We start from the raw sequence: 27635 nt of genomic DNA on the forward strand, positions 1-27635 counted from the left end.
ACCAAACGACCACCCCTCATCACTGTCAAACGCTCCCTAAAATACTTCTGCGAGCAGGCCTTTCTAATCGACCTGGCCGGGGTATCCTGGAATGACATCGACCTCATCCCGACAGTAGAGGATGCCTGGTTGTTCTTTAAAAGTGCCTTCCTCACCATCTTAAATAAGCATGCTCCATTCAAACAATGTAGAAACAGGAATAGATATAGCCCTTGGTTCACTCCAGACCTGTCTGCCCTTGACCAGCACAAAAACATCCTGTGGCGTTCTACATTAGCATTGAATAGCCCCCATGATATGCAACTTTTCAGGGAAGTTAGGAACCAATATACACAGGCAGTTAGGAAAGCTAAGGCTAGCTTTTTTAAACAGAAATTTGCATCCTGCAGTACAAACGCAAAAAAGTTCTGGGACACTGTAAAGTCCATGGAGAATAAGAGCACCTCCTCCCAGCTACCCACTGCTCTGAGGCTAGGAAACACTGTTACAACCGATAAATCCACTATAATTGAGAATTTCAATTAGCATTTCTCTACGGCTGGCCATGCTTTCCACCTGGCTACCCCTACCCCGGTCAACTGCCCGGCACCGTCCACAGCAACCCGCCCAAGCCCCCGCCATTTCGCCTTCACCCATATCCAGATAGCTGATGTTCTGAAAGAGCTGCAAAATCTGGACCCCTACAAATCAGCCGGGCTAGACAATCTGGACCCTCTCTTTTTAAAATGATCTGCCGAAATTGTTGTAACCCCTATTACTAGCCTGTTCAACCTCTCTTTCGTATCGTCTGAGATTCCCAAAGATTGGAAAGCTGCCGCAGTCATCCCTCTCTTCAAAGGGGTTGACACTCTAGACCCAAACTGCTACAGACATATATCTATCCTACCCTGTCTTTATAAGGTCCTCAGCCACGCTCAAGGTCCTAAACAACATCAAAACCGCCATCGATAAGAGACATTACTGTGCAGCCGTATTCATCGACCTGGCCAAGGCTTTCGACTCTGTCAATCACCACATTCTTATTGGCAGACTCGACAGCCTTGGTTTCTCAAATGATTGCCTCGCCTGGTTCACCAACTACTTCTCTGATAGAGTTCAGTGTGTCAAATCGGAGGCCTGTTGTCCGGACCTCTGGCAGTCTCTATGGGGGTGCCACAGGGTTCAATTCTCGGGCCGACTCTCTTCTCTGTATACATCAATGATGTCGCTCTTGCTGCTGGTGATTCTCTGATCCACCTCTACGCAGACGACACCATTCTGTATACTTCTGGCCCCTCTTTGGACACTGTGTTAACTAACCTCCAGACGAGCTTCAATGCCATACAACTCTCCTTCCGTGGCTTCCAACTGCTCTTAAATGCAAGTAAAACTAAATGCATGCTATTCAATTTTTCACTGCCCGCACCTGCCCGCCCGTTCAGCATCACTACTCTGGACAGCTCTGACTTAGAATACGTGGACAACTACAATTACCTAGGTGTCTGGTTAGACTGTAAACTCTCCTTCCAGACTCACATTAAGCATCTCCAATCCAAAATTAAGTCTAGAATCGGCTTCCTATATCGCAACAAAGCATCCTTCACTCATGCTGCCAAACATACCCTCGTGAAACTGACCATCCTACCAATCCTCGACTTCGGCGATGTCATCTATAAAATAGCCTCCAACACTCTACTCAACAAATTGGATGCAGTCTATCACAGTGCCATCCGTTTTGTCACCAAAGCCCCATACACTACCCACCACTGCGACCTGTACGCTCTCGTTGGTTGGCCCTCGCTTCATACTCATCGCCAAACCCACTGGCTACAGGTTATCTACAAGTCTCTGCTAGGTAAAACCCCGCCTTATCTCAGCTCACTGGTCACCATAGCAGCACCCACTCGTAGCACACGCTCCAGCAGGTATATCTCACTGGTCACCCCCAAAGCCAATTCCTCCTTTGGTCGCCTTTCCTTCCAGTTCTCTGCTGCCAATGACTGGAATGAACTGCAGAAATCACTGAAGCTGGAGACTCATATCTCCCTCACTAGCTTTAAGCACCAGCTGTCAGAGAAGCTCACAGATCACTGCACCTGTACATAGCCCATCTGTAAACAGCCCATCTATCTACCTCATCCCCATACTGTATTTATTTATTTATCTTGCTCCTTTGCACCCCAGTATCTCTACTTGCACATTCATCTTCTGCACATCTACCATCCCAGTGTTTAATTGCTATATTGTAATTACTTTCGCCACCATGGCCTATTTATTGCCTTAACTCCCTTATCTTACCTCATTTGCACTCACTGTATATAGACTTTTTGTTTTCTTTTTTTCTACTGTATTATTGACTGTATGTTTTGTTCATTCCATGTGTAACTCTGTGTTGTTGTATGTGTCGAATTGCTATGCTTTATCTTGGCCAGGTCGTAGTTGCAAAAGGTTAAAAAAATTAAATTAAAATAAAAGACCAGATAAGGAAAGGAAAGGAGACAAGAGGAGGAAGCCAAGAACTTTGACGAACGAAATACTAAAATAAAATTGCTGGGGAAAAAAGCGTTCTGTGCCTTTAAGATTGCGACCTGCCGTAAACGGTCACGATAATGTTGTAAATCAATAACACGTGTAAAAAAAAGAAGATTTTATGAAGCTAGCGACACGAGATAGAGATTTTGGTGTCAATTTATCTATGATACCAGTATTTATTTAAACTAATAAGATGTTGATCCTTGCAGTTGAAGATACATTGTCAGAATTTAAATAATTTGAGTAGTTTGAAGGATTGAAAGGAAAGGTAGGTAACGTTAACAGTTTCAGGACAGTGATGCTGTGTTAGCTAGTTAGGGAGATAACATGTTTCATGATGAAATTGTTATACATTACTAGCTACATTGTTTCATTACACTGTAACAATGGAATTGAATATGATAAGGTAGCTGGTAAATGTACCTGTGCTATAGCACTTTAACATATGGCAGACTTACTGTCATACCACCCTGTCTGAAAGGTATTTTTCTGTGATTTCATAGCTACTGTATATTGTTTCTTGTTTTTCCTCGGACCAGAATCATGTTCGTGGCAGTGGAGATGGTTGACACTGTCAGAATCCCCCCATGGAATTTCCAGCGGCAGTTCAATGAAGCCATAGCCGAAGAGCTCAACAAGAAATTGGCCAATAAGGTGAGAGGATGCAGTACCAAAGATACTGTATCCTACTCCCCTATTCATCAGTGGACGGGGTTCTGTATATTGTCAGCTGAGTTAATCTTTTATTGTTTGCTTTGTTTAGCCTAACACGATTGTGACATTGTAGTCTTGTTAACTTATCTGCTTTATTTATGTTTGGCTGTTCTTTACCTGCATCTCCACAGGTGGTTTACCAGGTTGGCCTCTGTATCTGTTTGTATGACATCACAAAACTGGAGGATTCCTACATATTCCCAGGTGATGGAGCTTCCCACACTAAAGGTAAGGAAATTAAAATTTGCTACAGATTTTCATGGAAATATTTATAAATCAGCATAAGAATATTATGCACCTTTTCCCACCACAGGTGGGTTTCCATCAAACTGACTTGTAGCAGATAAAAAGCTGTCTGATGACAGTGCACATAAAAAGCCCTTTTGTGCTTACATTTCTTTGTACCGAATAAAAAACGGAAGTTCAATATTTCCATTGAATTTTAAACTCGACCGATGGTTTTGTCACAAACTGTTACAATAAATAGCAAACGTGCTCAATCCGGTTTTTGCATATGCTCTCTAGACAACAGTTAACTTATAAAGTTGACAGAGTAGGTTATATGATGAGATGTGGATAAGCGCAAGATACTTTTTATTTGATAAAGCCAAACACCGATCATGTCACTAGCAATCCTCAATATTTATTGGACATTTGCAAGCTTACAGTGTACTTAAAGGCCCAATACAGCCATTTGTATCTTAATATCAAATCACTTCACCAGGCAGGCCAAAACTCCATCCCACCAAAACAGGCTGAAATTTTAGGGGGTCTTTTCAAACAGCGCTTACAATAAAAGGGCATTATCATTATTTTCAATTTCATGGTGTTATTCCAACCTCATAGTGTGTAAATACAGTTGAAGTCGGAAATGTACATACACCTTAGCCAAATACATTTAAACTCAGTTTTTCACAATTCCTGACATTTAATCCTAGTAAATATTCTGTGTCTTAGGTCAGTTAGGATCACCAATTTTATTTTAAGAATGTGAAATGTCAGAATAATGGTAGAGTGATTTATTTCAGCTTTTATTTCTTTCATCACATTCCCAGTGGGTCAGAAGTTTACATACACTCAATTAGTATTTGGTAGCATTGCCTTTAAATTGTTTAACTTGGGTCAAATGTTTTGTGTAGCCTTCCACAAGCTTCCCACAATAAGTTGGGTGAATTTTGGCCCATTCCTTCTGACAGAGCTGGTGTAACTGAGTCAGGTTTGTAGGCCTCCTGGCTCGCACACGCTTTTTCAGTTCTGCCCACACATTTTCTATAGGATTGAGGTCAGGGCTTTGTGATGGCCAGTCCAATACCTTGACTTTGTTGACCTTAAGCCATTTTGCCACAACTTTGGAAGTATGCTTGGGGTCATTGTCCATTTGGAAGACCCATTTACGACCAAGCTTTAACTTCCTGACTGATGTCTTGAGATGTTGCTTCAATATATCCAAAACAGTTCTATTTTTGTTTCATCAGACCAGAGGACATTTCTCTAAAAAGTACGATCTTTGTCCCCATGTACAATTACAAACCGTACTCTGGCTTTTTTATGGCGGTTTTGGAGCAGTGGCTTCTTCCTTGCTGAGCGGCCTTTCAGGTTATGTCGATATAGGACTTGTTTTTACTGTGGATATAGATACTTTTGTACCTGTTTCCTCCAGCATCTTCACAAGGTCCTTTGCTTTTGTTCTGGGATTTGCACTTTTTGCACCAAAGTACGTTCATCTCTAGGTGACAGAACGCATCTCCTTCCTGAGCGGTATGACGGCTGCGTGGTCCCATGGTGTATATACTTGCCTACTATTGTTTGTACTGATGAACGTGGTACCTTTAGGCGTTTGGAAATTGCTCCCAAGGATGAACCAGACTTGTGGAGGTCTACAATTTTTTTTCTGAGGTCTTGGCTGATTTCTTTTGATTTTCCCATGATGTCAAGCAAAGAGGTACTGAGTTTGAAGGTAGGCCTTGAAATACATCCACAGGTACACCTCCAATTGACTCAAATGATGTCAGTTAGCCTATCAGAAGCTTCTAAAGCCATGACATAATTTTCTGGAATTTTCCAAGCTGTTTAAAGACGCAGTCAACTTAGTGTATGTAAACTTCTGACCCAATGGAATTGTGATACAGTGAATTAATTATAAGTTAAACAAATCTATCTATAAACAATTGTTGGAAATATTACTTCTGTCATGCACAAGGTAGATGTCCTAACCGGCTTGCCGAAACTATAGTTTAACAAGATTAACAAGAAATTTGTGGAGTGGCTGAAAAATGTGTCTTAATGACTCCAACCTAAGTGTATGTAAACTTCTGATTTCAACTGTGTATATATATATAAAACACAGGAAAATCACAGGTTTGACCACCATCATCGTTTATTTAATCTTCCTTTAAACTCTTCATGCTTTTCCATGGCATGGTGGTAGTAGGCTGCAACGTAACATATCATTGCGTGACTCCAAGTTAACCTCGACATGATGGTTATTATATCAATAGTTGCGGCGTTTCGACCACGATTATTGCATAATCTTTCACAGGCAAAAGATTTGTCCACCCTTGTCTAGTGTATTTTGTGTTGTTGACATTATGCCCTCAAATGTACTGTTTCCATCAGGCCTGCTGTGAGTAAAACATTTTTATGTGTAATTCATCTGCATGAAATGGTTGGATGGAAACCTGCTTAATGTCACTGATAGGCCTACATGTTTCATATGAATATTGATTTGCAGGTAACAAGTGAATACATTGTTTTAGGATTGAGCCCAAAAATGTATTCACTTGTTACCTGTAAATCAATATTAATGCAATAAACGTGGTCAAAAGGCCGCAAAATAATAACATTTAAAAACGTCACTGGTCCAACGAACATGTTTATTTTCGAACGCTCCGCATGGAATTATTACTTTGTCTTATCTAAGGTAGAAAAAATACAGGTTAAGACAAAGTAATAATTCCATGCAGAGCGTTCGAAAATAAACACGTTCATTGGACCAGTGACGTTTTTTATTCCACCTTTTATTTAACTAGGCAAGTCAGTTAAGAGCAAGTTCTTATTTACAATGACGGCCTAGGAACAGTGAGTTAACTGCGTTGTTCAAGGGCAGAACAACAGATTTTTACCTTGTCAGCTCAGGGATTCGATCTAGCAACCTTTCGGTTACTAGCTAGGTGTCAGAAGCAGCAGGATCGCCATCCTTTGTCCCCTGCCTCTGGAATGGTTGCAGCCAGAGAGAATGTTGGACAACCTAGCTAACATTTTTGATCCTGCTCGTTTGATCCTGATCTTATTTCAAATGCTCACACTGACGTTTTCCAATTCAGTCAAACAAAAATTGGCTTATTACCAAAGCGGTATTGTAAATACATTGTGGCCGATGTGTGTGATTGTTTGCAGACTTTTTTTCCCCGGCTTTGACCGTGCTACTGACTGTAGTGGTGGGGCTCTGCTTGCGCATGCACATTTAGTTCACAGGACATTCTATAATAGAATTTTATTTGGCACGTCAAATTAAAAGCTTAATTGACGCGTGTCTTTTTTGAAATGCAAAGACCCAAACGGCATTCCATATGTTATAGAAGTAGCTCCACCTTGCCCTCTGATAGGTTAGGTGGAACTTTCACCCTATTGCACCATATTACTATCAGATCTACACAAGTGCCTGGAGGTTGTTTCTGGGCAGGGACTTTCTCTTAGGATTGACTGTCCATTTTGATGTGACCTTATCTTTCCCTACTCTGTTTGTTAGTACACTTCAGGTATGTTGTGTTCCACCCTTTTTTGGATGAGATTCTTGTTGGAAAGATCAAATACTGCAGCCAAGAAGGAGTACATGGTGAGAGAAACTCCTCATCTTTCCCCCCCACCTTCCAGTTTTCTCCCCACCCATCTGAATGTTAAGTCCTAATAGCCTATATGACTCAGTGCAACAGCATTGTCCATAACACATATACCTATGTCTATTCTGGACTAGTAGGCCTCATTGTGTGAAAATAAGAACACTTGAACATGCTGTGATTTGCTGATACACTAATTTGGGTCAGATGCTTTTTATACACCGCCGTCACAGCCCCAGAGGAGTCTGTACACACTGCAGTGGTTTTCTTACCGACCCTGTCTCTCTCTCAATGTATAAAGTGGATCAACAGGGAGAATGTCTCAGTATGAAGTATAACATTGATGTGGCAGTCTGTCTGTATAGATTTGTTCACACTGCCATATTTTGTTTCACAGTCAGCCTAGGATTCTTTGATGACATCGTCATTCCCCCAGAGTCCCTACAGCAGCCTGCGAAATTGTATCCTGCCCAGTGATGTGTGTTTGTGTATTTCTTACCAATGTGTACATTTGACAATTTGTTGCTTAAAGCTGAGTTGCAGTAGATGGCTCTGGAATACAATTGTGTAAATGTTAATTAAACTCCTCATGTTGATAGCTATCTGATAGACATTTTAGTTTACCTGTAAAAGCTACTGAAAATAAAGCAATCTAGCAAGCACTACTTGACTGCTGCCTAAGCGATGAAGCGGAGCAGGTGTGGGTGTGGGAATATGAGACGGACGAAGGGGCCCATGACCTCTACATGGACCAAGGTGAGGACATCCGCTTCCGGGTCACAGATGAAGTCTTCCTGGACACGTCGCCCACAGGCCCTTCTGCCGCAGCAACCGACACCCCTGCAGCTCCAGGAGCAGAGGAGGGTGGCCAGAAGAAAGAGGCCCCTTACACACTGCTAGTAAGAAGGCGCTCACTGATAGAACACAGACTTATTTCACACTACAAAAGATTGAATTACTATTGTTGTGAATTTAATAATTTCAAGTGTCTATATACAGCATATGTGACTGAGTTAAATTGTACCGGTAAGCTCACCCAAAATGTCCAGTGAGCAAGTATGGAATGTTTGCTCAGGAGTATAATTCATTGGCTGAATTCTCCTGATGACCTGGGTGGAATTATGTGATCTTTCCTTAACCCATAGGAAGTCCCACCCAGTTGACTACTTAAACATTTTGAAAGTCCTCAATGGCGCTGCCCATGCTAAAACAAGCTTTGAGGCACTGGAGTTGTCTATCTAAGTCTATGGTGATGTTGCTGCCGAATTGGTACCTTTTGGGTAGTGGAACTGGTTAGTACTTTGTCAAGCAGGCGGTCACTTGTGCTTGCGAAGCAAAGGACCACTCATTCGAGAATGCAAAACTGTTAGCAGCATAGTGACGTCCGTCACATAGGTGTACTTTAGGTTTTACATCATACATCCTTATTACAAATTACTATTTTAAGGTCTTTTTCAATATTATAAGTCAGTTTTCTCTAATAATTGTAAATTTGTAAATTTAAGTCATTTAGCAGACGCTCTTATCCAGAGCGACTTACAGTAGTGAATACATACATTTAATTTTCATTTCATGCATTTTATATATACACATATTTTTTTGTTGTAATTCCACTCCTTCCCTCCCTGCCTTTCTTGTGTATCAGGGTACCATTAGCGAGCCAGGCTTGGGCCTCCTGTCCTGGTGGAACAGCTAGTGAAAGGAGAGACCATTACAGTAGAGAACAGGGGAGACAGCTGTCAAGTATTCATCCCAGCTGCTGGACATGCACCTTCTTTTTGGACTCTTCTCAGTCACTCCTCCCAGGTTGTGACTTTAACACTGGAGAAACATGCCTCCTGTGAAGTGTCCACAATGCTAATAGACACAGAACTGCGGGCTCAAGTAGAGGAGCCAGGATTCCCATAATAGGAACTACTCTATCTGCCTTCATAATGGCAGACCCAAGGACAAGGGACCAGTAGGAAGGATTTCTAATAGAGCACACAGGCCGGGGACATGGAGAACTGTCTCACTTGCAAAGGTGTAGATCCACTTCCCCCTGTATATTGTAAATACTACCATCATAACTGTTATGCACCAGCATTTACACCCGGTGCACATGACCGTAAGAAAGAGTGACTAAAGGGCCCCAATTGGCCTATTTATTGTCACCTTGTAAGTCTGTGAGTGTTCAGTTGAACAAATAATGGAGTGAGTGTACCTAAATATACAATTGTGTGTTGTCTTTTTGACCAGTATAGTGTTTCATCAGTGATCATTTTTGTTTGCATGATTTTGAGTTGGGTTATTTAAGCAGTAAGGCCCGAGGAGGTGATGGTAAATGGCCAACATACCACGGCTAAGGGCTGATCTCAGGCATGACGCATCGCAGAGTATTGGCCATATATCACAAAGCCCTGAGGTTTCTTATTGCTATTATAAACTGGTTACCAACATAATTAGAGCAGTAAAAATAAATGTTTTGTCATATCTGTGGTATATGGCTGATACCACGGCTGTCAGCCAATTAGTATTCAGGGCTCGAACCACCCAGTTTCTAATTGTGTGTAGGACATGTATCCCAAAAATATCATTAAGAAATTACTGTCCTTGGGAAGGGTTGTCATGAACCCACAAGCACTACACCGCACTGCAATTTGTGTATTTTAGTGGGTGTGAAGTTGGTACTTTGAAGCAGTTTGATAAAGCATAGAAGCCATATTCTTCCAGGCCAAATGAATGTATCATATGCTGATCTTGATCTTGATTTTGGTTATTTTTTTACTTACACCATTACATGAAGGAATACATCAGTATGGTTTACAATACGAATACATAATTGTTTAATGTAATAACTGCTTCGACGCGTATGAGCATAGCAGTCTTGTTATGCCAACAAATTTGTCGGCAAACACACATCATAAACATCACGCCCATTCTCTCGACTTCGGTGTAATCTCAGCCAGCGGCTGCGACAACACACCGCAGATCAGGGTATTCCGCGCGGCTACGCGTATTTACTGTTATTTATTTAATTCATGTTATATAATAGTAACTGACAAGGCACACACCCGTCCTCTACCGACAAACGGACTCTAGCAATGCAGTAAGTAGACTGATGTTTTCTTTTTTTTATAATTGTACAAATATTCAAGTATGGGTATGCCAGCTATTGTTTGGATTGTATAAAATCTTTATCGCCTATTCATTAACGTGTGACAGCCTTTTTGACCAAAGTATAGGCTAAAGGAAATGTCTGATAATGAGAACTGTTGGCTATAGAATACCTTTGACGAGGCTACTCATCCCTATAGCGTCTCTGTTTGCGCGCGCCCACTTTTCGAATGTTCTGGAAATGAGAAAAAGTCGGATGATATGCTTGTTTATTACATAATAATTTGGCAACGCAAACTGGTCATTCACTTAACCCGAAATGCACGCCTCCGCAACATGACGAATCATACAATGTTATGAATGTCTCACGTAGAGGGATTTTTCTTGCGATATTTAGACACGTTGAGCCGAGTCAATTGACTATTTCAGATATTTAATTCTGATGTAGCCCAGAGAAAGTATCCAGAGAGATAGACTTCACTGTTTCTCTCTTTTTTTCATTTTTACTTTATAAAAACGGATTCATATCGTTCTTTAAACAGTCAATTTGCATTCTCGTGAAAGGATCATCTACTTTTCTAATTTGACAATTTTGGTGTTACAATGTAGCAGCCCTAATGTTTTGGTTTGCAGTCATTATCCAACGCTTTCCCGTATTGCATGCTGACGTCAGAAACACGGCTAGCGTTTTGCCAGCAGCTCTGTCGACGGCGTTCTCAACATGCAAGCTGTCAGAGTTGTCTGTTTTACTGTAACCTTGATGATGCAGGCAGAGCGAAAGAATGTAACAATCTTAAACCATGCAAAGCCATCTTGGCCTTGGAGTGTGTGCTGTGTCCTATCTTATTGCGTGCACATGCCACCAATATGCACCACCATGGCTGCTTTATTTAAATATATATATATATTTAACCTTTATTTAACTGCTTTTGTTGCAGCTATTCCTAAAACTGTGCTCTTCTTGAGCTTGAAGGACTTGATACATAATGTAAACAACAGTCATGTATCTAAGTTGAGCCTGTTATTGTTTGTGGGCAGACTTAGGAATGGTTGGCAGTTGAAATGCATGGGATTTGAAAGTAAAAATGTTCTGCAATGAATTGAAAGGCTGTCAGTGTCATTTTTGGTAAAACATTGCCACTAGGCTGATACTCTTAACCAGGGTAGTCCGACTAAATGGCTCCATAAGTGTCCAGTAATGTAAATCCAAACATCCATCTTAATATGAAGCTGTTATGAATGATGCATAATGTTCTCTGCAGTAGGGATGAACTTAATGAAATCTGTCTTTGTTTCAGTTGTTCCTTCTGTTTCAACTTTTGCTTTTTACTTTTGTTTGTTTTCTTCTCTTTCTTTCTTCATTAAGAAACTTGCTGAAACAAACTGACATGTGTACTCAATAGCAAGATATATTAAAGCAGCGACAGTGAGCAGACAAATACATAACTGGAGTGTCAGCATCAGGCCAGGTGGTGAAGAACCAGAAGAGTGGTAGGAAGAGCGACTTGACCCGTGCCTCAGCCATGGCAGACCCCAGCCTGACGTCCCCCTCAGAGGCCCCTCTGCGCTCCCCCCGGGCTTCACCCCTTTCCCTCTCCTTCCCCTTCTTAAGGGAGGGCAGCCGTGTGTGGGAAAGGGGAGTGCCACCCCAGCCCCGGTCACTGCCCAGCCCACTGCCCACCAAACGCAACCGCACCTATTCAGCGTAAGCAACTAGATATGCTGCTCATGAATGCGTTTCTGTATTAGAATTGGTTTGATAGTGCATGTTTATTATTGTTCACTTATATGACGTTTATATATACATTCCTTAACTTCTTAGAGAATAATTTATTTCCACAAGCAGTAGCAGAAGGGATATGGTGTGTTGATGTAATGTTTTGTTGAGAGTGGACATGATGCTCTCTCCCCTGTCTCTATTCAGCACGGTGCGGGCCACCTCAGGGCCAGCGTTTAAGGGCGTGTGCAAGAGCTTCTGCAGGTCACAAGGTCATGGCTTCATCCGCCCCACCAATGGCGGAGATGACATCTTTGTTCACATCTCTGAGTGAGTGGCCTTCATCACTACAGCAGCCTTTTTTAGCTTGGCAAATTGCTAAAATGAACAGAATGCCCTGTTTTTTAATATTGTGTTCACAGCTTTCTATCTCAGAGCAGCAATGTAACATCAGTGTTCAGTGTCAGATAAAATGTGTCAAGGTTCAGAGCAGGAACTGACTGCATATTCATATTGTGCAGTAAATGAATATCTAAATCATGAATCAATCTATTTCAGTATCGAGGGCGAGTATGTCCCAGTAGAAGGAGATGAGGTCACATACAAAGTCTCCCGGATCCCACCCAAAAACCTGAAGATCCAGGCCGTGGAGGTGAAGATAGTTCATCTGAACCCAGGGACGAAGCATGAGACCTGGTCTGGCCAGATCATCAGCCAGCTAGACGAGAGCTAGGCTTCAGCGCTGGCCTGTTTATCTACACTTGGCTACAGGGAGGGCTAGGGTGGGAAGTTGAGGGGTCTGGCTAGGGCAGGCAGGGACGGCCAACTGGTGCTGGAGAGTCTGTCTAAATCAGGTGTGCTAGAGCTGGGCTGGAACAAAACCCTAGATACACTGACTGGCTCCTCAGGACACAAGTTGGCCATCCGTGAACTAGGACGTGGTTAGTACAGACTGGATTGGTAAGTCATAAAAGCAGGAGAATATGTTCAACCTGAAGGTACTGGAAGTGGGTGAGGGGACTGAGCGGAGTGGTGGAGGAAATAGAATGAGAAATCCAACACCATTTTGAGGAGAAGCATTACTATTGGTGTGAAATCAAAATGAGGTTGGAGAGAAAATAACTGATGAAGGTTTAGAGGTACAGAATCGGAAACGTCTGATTGAGAGAGCAATTGAGAAGAAGGGAGGGAGAGATGGGCGTAAGACAAAAAAAAAAGCTTGGAAGAATGATTTATATTTTACTGTGAATGGAAAAGCCACTATTAATATGTTCTCGAGGTACACAACCATCTTTGTATTTTTGCCTTTTATTTATATATATTTATTTGATCATATTGTTTCGATTTTTTTGTATCCGTTAGTTTTGAGGTTACTGGATTTAAGTTTTGGGTATTGTAGTCAAACGAATGCACTTAAAAACTTGAACTTCTATTCCGAAATACTGCCAAACCAACTACAACTCCTGTTAGGCTTTATCATGTGGCAATTTGTAGTCCTGTTTGCAAATTGTAACTCACCATGATGGTATGAGAAAATTACTGTAAGGTTTTTGAAACTATTTGAAACTTTTCTATTGTCTGAGAGACACTAACACACTGTCAATGGAATTGAAATACATTTTAATGTATTTGTTTAAGTTCTGAAATGATCATTTGTTTGTTACTAAGCAGTTATTCGTATTTGTTTCATGTCTGCCCATTATGTTTAGCATTTCTCCATATTTAGGCTATTTCTATTCATTTTTCTGTCCTTCATTCTTACTGTTTTGGGTTGTTTTATTTCATATTTTAGTTTTTGTTAAAATGCTAGGTTTTCCATTGGTCACAGTTCAGAGCATTTTCTGTTAGACAAGCCACCGTGGCTATAGTTTACCCTCATTTCTATATGAGCCTTGAAAGAGCACTAAAAACATTTTATGATTCACAATTATGGTGGCTGTTATCTTTCTTTAGTATTTATCTTTGGAGATAAGGGTGTATACACAGTATGTGACATTAGAATGACATGCCTATGCCTTAGTTATACTTTCCATCTGTTGTACAAAAAAATAACAAGTCACACTTGGCACAATGATATAAAATAATTTATTACAATGAACATAGTTCAAAATACAGTACTCAACAATCACATGATGATTTTACAATTAGTGTATGCCGATCAAACTGTACAAGTGAGTCCACTGGACCTTTGTCATTCAGGAAGGTCTAATGGCCTTTGGCAGAAGGGTGAAGACATACAGATTATTATATTTGTAGCAGATGGCATTAACCTTTTAATAAAATTTGATTTGATTTGATACAACTAAAGGATGTGTACCTGTGAATATACTGGGTCGGTAATGTAAAGGGTGTATAAGCCATCTGTGAGATCCATTTCTTATAGTTGTGCAGACTGAAGTAGCAGGAATAATTTATATGTAATTGCATAGATGAGGTAAGACTTCTCCCTACAGTGTCTAAACACTTAGAAAAAAAGGTGATATCTAGATTCTAAAAGGGTTTTTCGGCTGTCCCCATAGGAGAACCCTTTGAAGAAACCTTTTTGGTTCCAGATTGAACCCTTTCCACAAAGGGTTCTACATGGAACCCAAAAGAGTTTTACCTGGAATAAAAAAGGGTTCTACTTGGAACCGAAATGGGTTCTCCTATGGGGACAGCTGAAGAACCCTTTTGTGTAGAAAGTCTACACCCTCCTTGGATTTCTTCACATTTTATTGTATTACAAAGTGGAATTAAAATTGATTTGTAATTTTTTTGTCAACAATCTACACAAAATACTCTGTCAAAGAAAAAGAAAAAATTTGAACATTTGTTTTTATATACCTTGATTAGATAAGTATTCACCCCCCTGAGTCAATACATGTTAGAAACACATTTGACAGCGATTACAGCTTTGAGTCATCTTGGGTAAGTCTCATAAGAGCTTTGCACACCTGTATTATGCAACATTTTCCCATTATTCAAGCTCTGTCAAGGTGTTGGAGATCATGGCTAGATAGCAATTTTCAAGTCTTGCCATAGATTTTCAAGCAGATTTAAGTCAGAACTGTAACTTGGCCATTCAGGAACATTCACTGTCTCCTTGGTAAGCTACTCCAGTGTATATTCAGCTTTGTGTTGTAGGTTATTGTCCTGCTGAAAGGTGAATTCCTCTCCCGGTGTCTGGTGTAAAGCAGACTGAAGCAGGTTTTCCTATAGGTTTTTGCCTGTGCTTAGCTCCATCCCATTTGTTTTCATCCTGAAAAACTCCCCAGTCTTTGCCGCCGTCAAGCATACCCATACCATGAAGGCAATTACTCAGTATTGTGTTGTGTTGGATTTGCCCCAAACATAAGACTTTGCCGTTTTTTTTTGCAGTATTACTTTAGTGCCTTGTTGCATGTTTTGTAATATTTTTATTCTGTGTATTTTTATTATTTGTATCACTCTGTCATTTAGGTCATTATTGTGGAGACTCTACAATGTTGCTGATCCATCCTCAGTTCTCTCCCATTACAGCCATTGAACTCTGTAGCTGTTTTAAAATCCCCAATGGCCTCATGGTGACGTCCCTGATCAGTTTCCTTCCTGTCCTGCAGCTCAGTTCAGAAGGACGACTGCATCTTTGATGTGTCTGGGTGGTTTAATGCTTCATCCACAACTTAATTCTTAACTTGACCATGCTTAAAGATATATTCAATGTCTGATATGTTATTGTTACCCATCTACCAATCACTGCCCTTTATTTTTGAAGCTTTCGAAAAAGCCCTGGGAGGACAGAGGAAGAGGTGGTCATAAAAAAATATAATGTCAACCCTTATTATTTCACACAGAGTACAGGGAGTCCATATAAATTATTATGTGATTTGTTAAGCCACATTTGACTTCTGAACTAATTTAGGCTTGCCTAAACAAAGGGGGTGAATACTTAAGGAATTATTATATTTTAGTATAAAAAAAAAAATTCTCCATTTTAAAAAACTTGATAAACAATTACAATAAATCTATTTCAATCCCATTTTGTAACGCAACAAAATGTGAAACGAATTCAAGGGGGTGCAGACTTTCTATAGACACTTAATCTGAAAGTGGACTGGCACAGAGCAAAAAAACTCTCTTCTGTCTCGCTCCATTTTGTTCAAAGACAACACTAGTCACTTTCTACATCCACAAAGAAAACAAATGATCCAAAACCCAGTTTGTCAGATAACTGTATCAATATTAGTGCAAAAGATAAGTGAATTATTACATTATATACTCAAAATGTACATAAATCTTCACATGATATTCACAAAAGAGGATTGTCTTACAGGAGGTCCTATAAGACATTTTGGTTAATTTGATGTTACATACAAATACAGGGACACACTACAAATAACATTGGGTTGATAGATGTTAAAAAGTCAGATATTACATTAAAACATTAGAGAAACACTTAGTCATGATAAAAAAAAACTGAAAACATAAGTACACTTCCTCACATTGTTTGAGCTACCATCCCTTTAAAAAAGCAGATCTGTCCACATCTCATAGTAATTTCAATGGGAGTCCATCTAATGTGAATTACTGATGATCCCTTTATGTGTCCAGTGCTAGTTAGAATAATATTATACAACAACAATGCATTGATTACTTAACAAATCTGTAGTGGTTTACGTCCCATTTCCACCTCTTGTCCTTCAGGTGCTCTTAGTAACTGCCCTGAACAACAGGGGGGGCCCAGGGGAGGCTGACTGCGAGAGTGCCTGCTGCACGATTTATCACGACTCATTGGCGGGAGCTTTGAAGAAAATCTCTCGACAGTGCCTGGCTGTGTCCTCTGGTGAGTATACTGTGAAACCAATGGTGCGCGGGTCGTTGAAGATCTCATAGTCGTTTCCCCCCTGAACAGAGAGGAATGTACAGCTTTAGAATCTGTTTGTTCACAAATATGTTTGCACCGACTATCCTTTTCACCCTTCTCGACCTCTTTCCTTGTTTCCTCATTCACTCTTTATCTCTCTCTATGTCTCAGTAAAAGAGGTTAAATAAACACACAACCATCACAAAGCTCATGCAACATTCTTTCAGGCAGGGGTCAACTCCACTTAGATTGACAACAACAATGATCTCTGAACTTTAACCTTTAACATTCAAGCCACAGCACAATCCTACTCTCATTGCTTTCTTTAGCCTCAGAGCATTCCCCACCACTGACACGTCCACAAGGTCCCTCCCTTCACTTACAGACGACGTCTCGTTGCCAAAGAAGTAGATAGCGTCCAGGCCCTCCCCCTCCAGCACGTCCAGACAGAGCCTCTTGTCCCAGCCTTCAGGGAACACGTCAAAACTGATGAGACCGCCTGAATAGAGAGGCACACGAGGGGGAATAATTCAGTCAATTTCAATTGATACATTACAATTTAACATCATGTTACTGAACAGAATATTAGTCCCTCCCATAAAATAATGATGATTTTTGGTGATGATTATTAACGCATTAAAACCAGCTCTCTCATGCCATGTCAGGGATATTTGTTTTGGTTGGTCAATGCACTGATGAGTGAGGATGCCCAATGTATGTAAAATAGGTGTGATATTTCCCCCATTATAGGAACAGCAGCTTTGAGATATTTTTTAAGACTGCAACTTCAACCGGTTAATGTTGCACATTTCTCTGCAACAGACTTGTAGCCCAACATCTTCTCCCCTCGAAAAGCATGAAAGGTTATTAAAAGCCCCAATCACTGTGCTCAGTTCAGTAGAACAGACTTATTTATGCTCTGTGCATCGACTGTGTGGTGATGGCTTTGACATACAGTCTGTGTCCAGGAAGACAGTCTTATTATTGGTGATTATTCACTACTTGGCTGACCTCCATGAGGTCACTAACAGTATGTGACAGACATCAGGCTGCCCCATGACGTGGATTCAGTTCCACAAACACAGCCTGTGGCTGACTCCTTTCTTTTAAATCGCTCTTTCCTTTTCATTCTACAACCAGAGCAGTTAGTCTTTAAGTTCTGCCACATATTCAGGTCAATGAGCGGTGAATGTGCACGAAAAGCCCTCAGAAAAGTATGTTTAAATTCTGCTTCTCACCCATCCTCCCTGCCTTCAGATTCTACTTCATTACCCCCCAGTGTTTAAAGCGGCAATCAGCAGTTGAAGCAATAACAAAGCATCCTCCTCACCACCATTTCAGTAAAAGGTGTGGTGATGGGACTGGAGAAATGTAAGCACTCTCAAATGCAAGGACTGACCATCCATGATATCAAAATTAGAACTTTAACCATGTTTTTAGGCTATACAGTGTTTGTTTACATTAACTTTGTTTACAAACAATGGAGGAAAACTAGCTTATATTTTGTGTTCTGATAGGGTACGACAGTTCAAGATCATATGGCATTTATAAGTTATATTCTTCAAGAATCAATGGATACATATCATTAATGTATTAGTCCAAAAATGGATGTAGCAACTGCTGCTTGACCCGAAGGGAAAGCTCACAAACGCAACAGCTAGGGAGGTTTCAGCCAATCAGAGGGTGTATTGGCCACAAACACCCACATCCTCAGCCCATCCCCCACACCGTTCCTTCCCCACCCCTGGCCATGCACCATAAAGGTAAAAGAAAACATAGCCAGGACAAAGGTGCCTGTACTTGAAGTGACACTGCAATGTCGCCTTTTGAGCTGAGTGACATGAGCAAAAATGTATAGCGTAAGAACAGACAGTGCCGCATTGACATAAACAGCATTGCATATGTGAAATGTGAACAAACCAAGGCAGGGTAGACTTGCAGATACAGATTGCAATGAGCAAACACATAAATCTTATCCACTAGCCTTCTCATTGGCTCGTTTTAGCAGGCTCTGTGGCTGCAGTGCAAACAGCCCTCCAACTGGCTCTGCTGCCAGTGGTATGAGCATCAGCTTCCACATCAGCAACCAATCAGAGGGATTCCCAGGGCAGTCACTCAGTTAGGGTGAAGTAAGGCCGTTAGGATGAAGTAAGGATGAATGTGTGTGTTTGTAACTACTGCTGCTACTGGCCCAAGGCTTTAACAGAGTGCTTTATGAAGACAACAGCCTTATCTCCAGCTGTTTGTGCAGCTGCCTGAATTGTGTACAGTTTCACAGGCCATTAAGTAAGTCCCACACCTCTTTACAGTCACCAAAACACCTTGTCTGATTAACCAGAGAAAAACATCTCTGAACCTCAGAGAGTGGAGCAGGGGAGAGTAATGTTTAATGAAGTTGGGCACAATGTGTCCAGGAGATTGACTACGCATGGCAGATCGTCTTTGTGAACTGGCAGATAGGAAACAACAGCAAGGAAAAGACAGCAAAGGAGCTAGTACATTCAAGCCATAACAGGGTTCTATCTGAGAGATAAATGTAGATATCACACCATGCACAGATGGCATACAAAAGAATACTGAAATACAAGACTGGAGGTGCTAATAGTTACACTGATATTAATTCCCAGCTCGCATCCTGTGGCAGTTGGCTTACCTCTAGTAAATCGTAGACCCTTCCCAGCAAACTCCTCCTGCAGGGCCGCAACAAACTTCTCCCGGATTTTCTCTCTCTTTGAAGAGGTTAAGCAAAAGGGTCAGGCTTCAGGCCACTAAGGGTTAAGCCTCTCCACATCTCCCATCAGACCACTAGACCCTCCATAATGTGTGGCTGTGAAACATCAATGGGCTGTCTGTTCAGCCATCTTGAAAGCTCAGCATTGTTTTGACTTGTATACTCTCTTCCCCTTTTAATAGGAGCCAACGTAACAGAATATAAGAGAAAATCATGCCTGCTTGCACTGTGCCGTGATTTGAGGTTATAAGAGGTTGAAAACATGACTCAATCAATAACACATGCTTTGTTTGTTTACTATTCGTTTTAAAGTTTATATGTTTAGGCGTTTTCCTTAGAAGATAATGACTGCTGTTTGGATCATTATTTAGGCACTCTTATACTGTGTAATACCTTGTCAATTTCAGAGAATTCGATTCGCTCCTCAAGTGTGCAGCTCCGGCCAATGGGGGAGATGTTCAGCATTCCGTTGCGGAATTCGATAAAGGTGCCCCTGAGGGCAGAATAAGGCATTCATCTGTAAGAAGAGACTTTAGTGTGGCTTTGTTACCAACCATCATCCAAAAATCTCTAGAGATTCTAGTGTTAGATTCAGAATTGCTTTGTTTCTCAAGGAAATAAGTATTTCCACCCAGATACAGATCAATCCTTCTGTCTTAGTCTCTCCCTTAGGAATGCTGACCGAGCCACCATTCCTTTCTCCAATGCCTACAGCTGTGATGGACAGGTTGCTGTGGCCATGGGGCCTCTGAATGACTAGACACATAGAAAAGGAGCTGAAAGTAGGTCAGAGGGAGGGAGTCTCACCTTTTCTTGGGCAGCTTGATCAGCCCCATGTAGCTGAGACAGAAGTTAATGAGGTCCTGTAGTAGTTCCTCTCCTATCTGGTTCTGGATGGCCTGTAGGACAGAGGACATAGTTCAAATATTTGAACTGTCTTTTCTTATTAACACAGTGCAGTTCTCTTAAAGACATGATCATAACTTTCCCTTCCAGTCTTCTTAGCTGAGAGCAGTTTATAAGAAAAAAGGTTGTCCCTGCATGTTGTTTACATGGAATCAGGTTTAAATAGCTTGTTAGTGAGCCAAAATATATGTTATTCCTTCCCTCACCTCACTACACACCCACCTGTTTGGAAAGGAGCTTCCCATCTTTGTACTGCACCGTGCCATTCTCAGCAAACACATAGTCAAACTTCTGTATCACTGTAAGAGAAAAAGGGGGCAAATTAGGTAAAAGTGTGTTATTGTGAAAACATTCATAGTAAATAGACAACACAAGCTACCAGCACATAGCCTTAAAAAAACTCCCCCAACTGGAACACAGGCATGTTGTACCTGATGCAGCGGGATTATTGGTTTTTGCAGATTACCACCTATGTAACACTACCTGGAACAGTCCAATTTAATCTCTGTTCTGTCCATTCACTGTACACATATCTCACATAGCTAGAGTATCAAAGTACTGAGCATCTCAATCAGTCTTGCATAATGATCAGGATAGAGAACTGTTGATGCAAAAATGCACTGAAAACAAAACCTTGAATGCACTAGCAGCACTCCCACTTATATTTACTCTATCGTTCGTTGCTTTACTTCTGTTGCTGCTCTGAGTGATAACTGTCAGCTGTCAGTGTGTTGGTGGCCAGTCTCCACTGCTGTGTGTAAACTCCACCACAGGGTCAGTGTGTCAAGGTAACACAGGTACATGAGCAAACATGTAACTCCATCTGGGTCCATGTGCGACCCGGAGTGGAGACTTCAGTTATGACGTAGCTGCTTTCGTCTATGTCTGTTATTTATGGACTGATGTCAAATGAGAGTGTGCTGCCAACATGAAAGCCCCTAAACTGTCTCTCTGGTGAATTTCCTTTAAATAATTTCATGACCATGAAAGCGACAGCCTTTTGGGGTTTGCAAAGCCCTGTGAGAGAAAGGCAATAATGTGGGTTTGAGGGTGAATATGTGAGACAGAAATGAGACCAAAGTGAGAATGAGGAGCGCTCACCTTCATCTCCCTCCCCCAGCTGTTCTGCGATCTTTGAGTAGTCTGATCCGCCCACTATGCCGATCTTCACTTTCCTGCGCAGAGATTGGAAAAACTCATCCAGCTTAGGGTCAATTTTCTGCAGGGTGTAAGCACACACGCATGACACGTAAACACAATGAGTGTACACACACACACACACGCACACGCACACGCACACACACACACACACACACACACACACACACACACACACACAGTCTGTTCCTGTTTGTGTTGTCTATCATTGAAAACACAGTTTTAGGGACTTATAATATAAACTGACAAGACAGGCATTTACAGTCCTGAAAACAGCTTTTGTTGTCTGACCACAAAGCAGGAGAATGTGTTTGTTTGTGAGGTTAGGTAGCATAGACAGAGTGAGATTGCCATCTGTCTCTGAAGGCGGAGCAACTTTAATAGTAGTCTATTGATCCTCTGCAGAAATAATCCTATTAAACCAGCTTTCCATCTTGCCAGAGAGACTTGGGCAGACGGATCAGGCAGGGACCGCTTCATCCTCACATGAGGAAACTGCATTACATTACATAACATAAGGGCAGTGGGTTTATTCAGCACACTTATGTCACTGTGACCGACCAATGGCTGCTGAATTGGACACTGCCTACACGACGGTCACTGACCGTTTCTTTACATCACCGGTCCAGACAATGAGACAATAATGCAGATAAACAAAATATGATATTTTTATGTCTATATTACAACAAAGACATCATCTTGTCATGATGGTCAGAGATAAGAGGGATAATCAACATTTTTATCCTCCTGTTTAATTGAATTATTTGAAGACATGGAGAACTGCCTGTTTTCACACGACAATTGCAAAGACATTCATTGATGCAGCGTTGTGTAACAGAGAGTTAACCATTTATCATCATATGAATGAGTAATTTTTTGTTAAACTACTGAAATCATTATGAAAAACACTAGAGAGCCGTTTCACTGATTATTCATTGATTATCTTGCATTTCAAATCTGGGGGGAAAAAAGAGGCTGAGGACATAACTAATAGGATACCCCATTATGAATGTCAACATCCTTGATCAAAGTAGTCCGTTTTTAGGGTAGGAACTCCATGTGACTCTTCTTCCCATGTAAATTGTTTACTATTAGTTATCTGTCCGTTAAAGTTCCAATGCAGCTGTTCTTATCTCAAAATCAAATAATTTCTGGGTAACAATGAAGTACGTTAATTGTCAAAAAGAAACAAAAAATAGCTTCAGAGCAAAGAGCAATTTCTCAAGCAAGAACTTTGCTAGGACTGTCTGAGAGTGGTCTGAGTGGGGAGGGGGAAACAAAAAATGAGCTGTTATTGGCAGAGAGGTTTGGAACTCTCTTTCTCATTGGTTTATTAACTAATGATATCACCAGGCATTACAAAACTCCATCCCACTAAAACAGGCTGAAATTCAACAGCATTCTTTTCAAACAGCTCTTACACTAAAAGGGCATTATTACAATTTTCATACTTTCACAGTATCCAACCTAATAGTGTGGCAATATATATAAAACACTGGCCTTTAAGGATTGGTGCGAACAGTTGCAAGGTAATTGATACTTCACATGGACGGACATGAAACTTTCAGGATACAGCAGTTATGGGGTATTTTGAATGGGCATAAACAGTGTCCCAGTGGTCTACGGTTGACCAGCACCAGGATGCTATAGGAAACTTGACTTCATAAGTGTTGTGCAAGTAGGCAACAGTAGCCCACTGTCGTGTTCTTGTACGGACGGAGGACATAACGTTCTTCCAAATTAATTATATCTCTGCTCCATGGGGCGCGCGCTACTTTTAGTAAAATACAAGCTTCAGATGCAAACGAAGACATTTCAGTTTTCATTCAAAAGAGTTGACGGACGACAGTATTTGTAGGCTACAACCACGGGATTAAATAATATATGAAAACAAGAACTTGGAAGGACAGAAAATGATGGTGTTTGCCAACATTATGAGGAAGTATATCGACAGAAAATAGTAAATCATTACATAACATGCAGGAACATTCCAGACCTGGCTGTAGATAAGACATTGACATTATTGCAACAGTTTTGTGCTATCAAGATGGCATGGCAATTGGCAAAGCGCCCTATAATTCCTTAAAAAAATAGAAAGGTTTGACAAATTGGACAGCAACATTAGAAGAAAGAAAATGACAAACAAAACACAATTAATACAACGGGATAATAAAACATGTTATTTTGCCTACCTCTCTCGGTGGGGTAAGAGTGCCGTCCACGTCAAATAAACACAGAATAGTCCTTTTTGAAGAACCATTTGATTCATCCATTTCTTATTTTGCAATGATAGTGTTACTAATGTGTAAGTAGTGATAGTGTTACTATTGTGTAAGTAATGATAATGTTACCAATGTGTAAGAAATTTTCTGGGAAAGAGTGACAATTTTCTGATCTTGCCTCCAATGCAAAACAAAGACTACTGTCTAGGCTACAATACGGTACACTGTAAAAGGTATTGCCTACCACTAGTTGGATGAATCATTTATGCCATGCGGTCTAGTAGATAACGACAAACCATATCCAATAGTTGTTGAACTGTAGTTTATCCTCAGACATAAGAATAGTTCTGCCACCGTTTTCGATCGAATTCAGTTAATCATCACAGGCAGCTCGACACGTCTCAGGTTTATTTTGCTACAATGTCTCGACTCTCGTAGGCTACATGCAAACAGCCAATCGCAGCTTTTATGTTTGATGACGCGAAGTGGGTGTTGGCAAGATATATTAAAAAATATATTTTTTATTTATTTCACCTTTATTTAACCAGATAGGCTAGTTGAGAACAAGTTCTCATTTGCAACTGCGACCTGGCCAAGATAAAGCATAGCACATACAACACAAAGTTACACATGGAATGAACAAAACATACAGTCAATAATACAGTAGAAAAAAAGAAAACAAAAAGTCTATATACAGTGAGTGCAAATTAGGTAAAATAAGGGAATTAAGGCAATAAATAGGCCATGGTGGCAAAGTAATTACAATATGGCAATTAAACACTGGAATGGTAGATGTGCAAAAGATGAATGTGCAAGTAGAGATATTGGGGTGCAAAAGGAGCAGAATAAATAAATAAATACAGTATGGGGATGAGGTAGATAGATGGGCTGTATACAGATGGGCTATGAACAGGTGCAGTGATCTGTGAGCTGCTCTGACAGCTGGTGCTTAAAGCTAGTGAGGGAGATGGGAATCTCCAGCTTCAGAGATTTTTGCAGTTCGTTCCAGTCATTGGCAGCAGAGAACTGGAAGGAAAGGCGACCAAAGGAGGAATTGGCTTTGGGGGTGACCAGTGAGATATACCTGCTGGAGCGCGTGCTACGAGTGGGTGCTGCTATAGTGACCAGCGAGCTGAGATAAGGCGGGGCTTTACCTAGCAGAGACTTGTAGATAACCTGTAGCCAGTGGGTTTGGCGACGAGTATGAAGTGAGGGCCAGCCAACGAGAGCGTATAGGTCGCAATGGTGTGTAGTGTATGGGGCTTTGGTGACAAAACGGATGGCACTGTGATAGACTGCATCCAGTTTGTTGAGTAGAGTGTTGGAGGCTATTTTATAGATGACATCGCCGAAGTCGAGGATCGGTAGGATGGTCAGTTTTACGAGGGTATGTTTGGCAGCATGAGTGAAGGATGCTTTGTTGCGAAATAGGAAGCCGATTCTAGATTTAATTTTGGATTGGAGATGCTTAATATGAGTCTGGAAGGAGAGTTTACAGTCTAGCCAGACACCCAGGTATTTGAAGTTATCCACGTATTCTAAGTCGGATCCGTCCAGAGTAGTGATGCTGGATGGGCGGGCAGGTGAGGGCAATGATCGGTTGAATAGCATGCATTTAGTTTTATTTGCGTTTAAGAGCAGTTGGAGGCCACGGAAGGAGAGTTGTATGGCATTGAAGCTCGTCTGGAGGTTAGTTAACACAGTGTCCAAAGAAGGGCCAGAAGTATACAGAATGGTGTCGTCTGCGTAGAGGTGGATCAGAGAATCACCAGCAGTAAGAGCGACATCATTGATGTATACAGAGAAGAGAGTCGGCCCAAGAATTGAACCCTGTGGCACCCCCATAGAGACCAGAGGTCCGGACAACAGGGCCTCCGATTTGACACACTGAACTCTATCAGAGAAGTAGTTGGTGAACCAGGCGAGGCAATCATTTGAGAAACCAAGGCTGTCGAGTCTGCCAATAAGAATGTTGTGATTGACAGAGTCGAAAGCCTTGGCCAGGTCGATGAATACAGCTGCACAGTAATGTCTCTTATCGATGGCGGTTATGATATTGTTAAGGACCTTGAGTGTGGCTGAGGTGCACCCATGACCGGCTCTGAAACCAGATTGTATAGCGGAGAAGGTACGGTGTGATTCAAAATGGTTGGTAATCTGTTTGTTAACTTGGCTTTCGAAGACCTTAGAGATGCAGGGTAGGATAGATATAGGTCTGTAGCAGTTTGGGTCTGGAGTGTCTCCCCCTTTGAAGAGGGGATGACCGCGGCAGCTTTCCAATCTTTGGGAATCTCAGACGATACGAAAGAGAGGTTGAACAGGCTAGTAATAGGGGTTACAACAATTTCGGCAGATAATTTTAAAAAGAGAGGGTCCAGATTGTCTAGCCCGGCTGATTTGTAGGGGTCCAGATTTTGCAGCTCTTTCAGAACATCAGCTATCTGGATATGGGTGAAGGCGAAATGGCGGGGGCTTGGGCGGGTTGCTGTGGACGGTGCCGGGCAGTTGACCAGGGTAGGGGTAGCCAGGTGGAAAGCATGGCCAGCCGTAGAGAAATGCTAATTGAAATTCTCAATTATAGTGGATTTATCGGTTGTAACAGTGTTTCCTAGCCTCAGAGCAGTGGGTAGCTGGGACGAGGTGCTCTTATTCTCCATGGACTTTACAGTGTCCCAGAACTTGTGCTGGTCAAGGGCAGACAGGTCTGGAGTGAACCAAGGGCTATATCTATTCCTGTTTCTACATTGTTTGAATGGAGCATGCTTATTTAAGATGGTGAGGAAGGCACTTTTAAAGAACAACCAGGCATCCTCTACTGTCGGGATGAGGTCGATGTCATTCCAGGATACCCCGGCCAGGTCGATTAGAAAGGCCTGCTCGCAGAAGTGTTTTAGGGAGCGTTTGACAGTGATGAGGGGTGGTCGTTTGATCGCAGACCCATTACGGATGCAGGCATAGAAGTCCAATGCCCTCTCCCATGTCAAATCAAGACTGATTAAGACCCATCTCAACAGTCATTTGGACGTTCACCTAGAGGGGAGGACAGTGCTCAGGCTTTGCCTAGATCTGTACAATGTAGGCTATCATATAATAAGTTCACAGCCCGAGCAATGGAATGATTCCTTACTGCATGTCAGGCCAGCCAGGGCATTAATCAGGCCAGCCAGGGCAATGACAAATGTATGATGAATAACGTTTAGTTGATAGCTCCATCAAGTGTTGCTTTAATTACCTATATAAAATGGTGATAGATCCAACTTCCAAGATACACACTCACACTTGGCTCTGTCTGGATAGAGTTGTTGTGCAGGATTACCAGGACGTTTGTGTTATCGCTTTTATTATCAGTAAGTTAGTTGTCCACTAGAGGGCAGGCTAAAACAATATGCATGCTTGTGCCCTATGAAAGCCAAATGGCAGAACAGCTGTATTCCGGAGGTTCTGAGGGCTGTTAGATGGATTTGTCTGTTAAGGGTATCTGCAATCCTAACATGTCTTGTGGGTGGTGAGAAACTCAAATAAAGATGAAAGGTCTATCAGCATCAAAGGAAAAAACATGTTTACATAAAGACATGATTATAGTCCTGGTCCCTATTGGCACAGATGGCCATTTGTTCTGTGTCACTCCTTAATAAACAGTCCATATTTTGAAATTGTAGATGATATACCTGAATGGACATGAAAACTACGCATTTCAAATAGATTTCAAAAATATTTCTTATTGTTGCATTGTTGAGAAGGAACCTGGAAGTAAGCATTTAGTTGGACCATGTGTATCCTGTACATACGACTAATACAACTTGAAACTAAATGAATTAAAACTCCTGTTGTGTGTCTTTTATCCTGTTAGCAGTTATCTACCAGTTATCTACCAGTTATCTACCAGTTATCTTGGTATACCCTTGCTCTATATTTAGCTGAT

General features: G+C 41.4%; 3 protein-coding genes across 4 annotated transcripts; 2 read left to right on the top strand and 1 right to left on the bottom strand.

Annotated features, from left to right (window-relative positions):
• Nucleotides 1–2537: 2537 nt before the first annotated feature.
• Nucleotides 2538–9798, top strand: LOC115200011 (DNA-directed RNA polymerase III subunit RPC8). Its single transcript, XM_029762650.1, has 7 exons — nt 2538–2779; nt 3051–3165; nt 3357–3453; nt 6974–7060; nt 7459–7522; nt 7744–7960; nt 8707–9798. The coding sequence occupies exons 2-7, from the start codon at nt 3055–3057 to the stop codon at nt 8755–8757; spliced, it is 627 nt and encodes a 208-aa protein (XP_029618510.1). The 5' UTR covers nt 2538–2779; nt 3051–3054; the 3' UTR covers nt 8758–9798.
• Nucleotides 9799–10015: 217 nt separating this feature from the next.
• On the top strand, nt 10016–14181 carry LOC115200017 (cold shock domain-containing protein C2). The gene is made up of 4 exons (XM_029762664.1): nt 10016–10149; nt 11524–11862; nt 12082–12204; nt 12433–14181. Exons 2-4 carry the CDS (start codon nt 11681–11683, stop codon nt 12605–12607), a joined length of 480 nt encoding a protein of 159 aa, XP_029618524.1. The 5' UTR covers nt 10016–10149; nt 11524–11680; the 3' UTR covers nt 12608–14181.
• Nucleotides 14182–15477: 1296 nt separating this feature from the next.
• Nucleotides 15478–24137, bottom strand: LOC115200024 (phosphomannomutase 1). Of its 2 annotated transcripts, none has more exons than XM_029762678.1 (8): nt 23684–24137; nt 21435–21552; nt 20556–20632; nt 20235–20326; nt 19821–19920; nt 19350–19425; nt 17080–17195; nt 15478–16736 (listed from the first exon to the last, which is right to left on the bottom strand). In XM_029762678.1, exons 1-8 carry the CDS (start codon nt 23762–23764, stop codon nt 16614–16616), a joined length of 783 nt encoding a protein of 260 aa, XP_029618538.1. In that variant the 5' UTR covers nt 23765–24137; the 3' UTR covers nt 15478–16613. The 2 variants fall into 2 exon arrangements, with proteins under 2 accessions (XP_029618538.1, XP_029618547.1); XM_029762687.1 differs by having other exon boundaries at nt 21435–21508; nt 23684–23808.
• Between the last annotated feature and the right edge of the window lie 3498 nt (nt 24138–27635).

Source organism: Salmo trutta, chromosome 1, assembly GCF_901001165.1.
Source record: "Salmo trutta chromosome 1, fSalTru1.1, whole genome shotgun sequence".
Classification (NCBI taxonomy): domain Eukaryota; kingdom Metazoa; phylum Chordata; class Actinopteri; order Salmoniformes; family Salmonidae; genus Salmo; species Salmo trutta.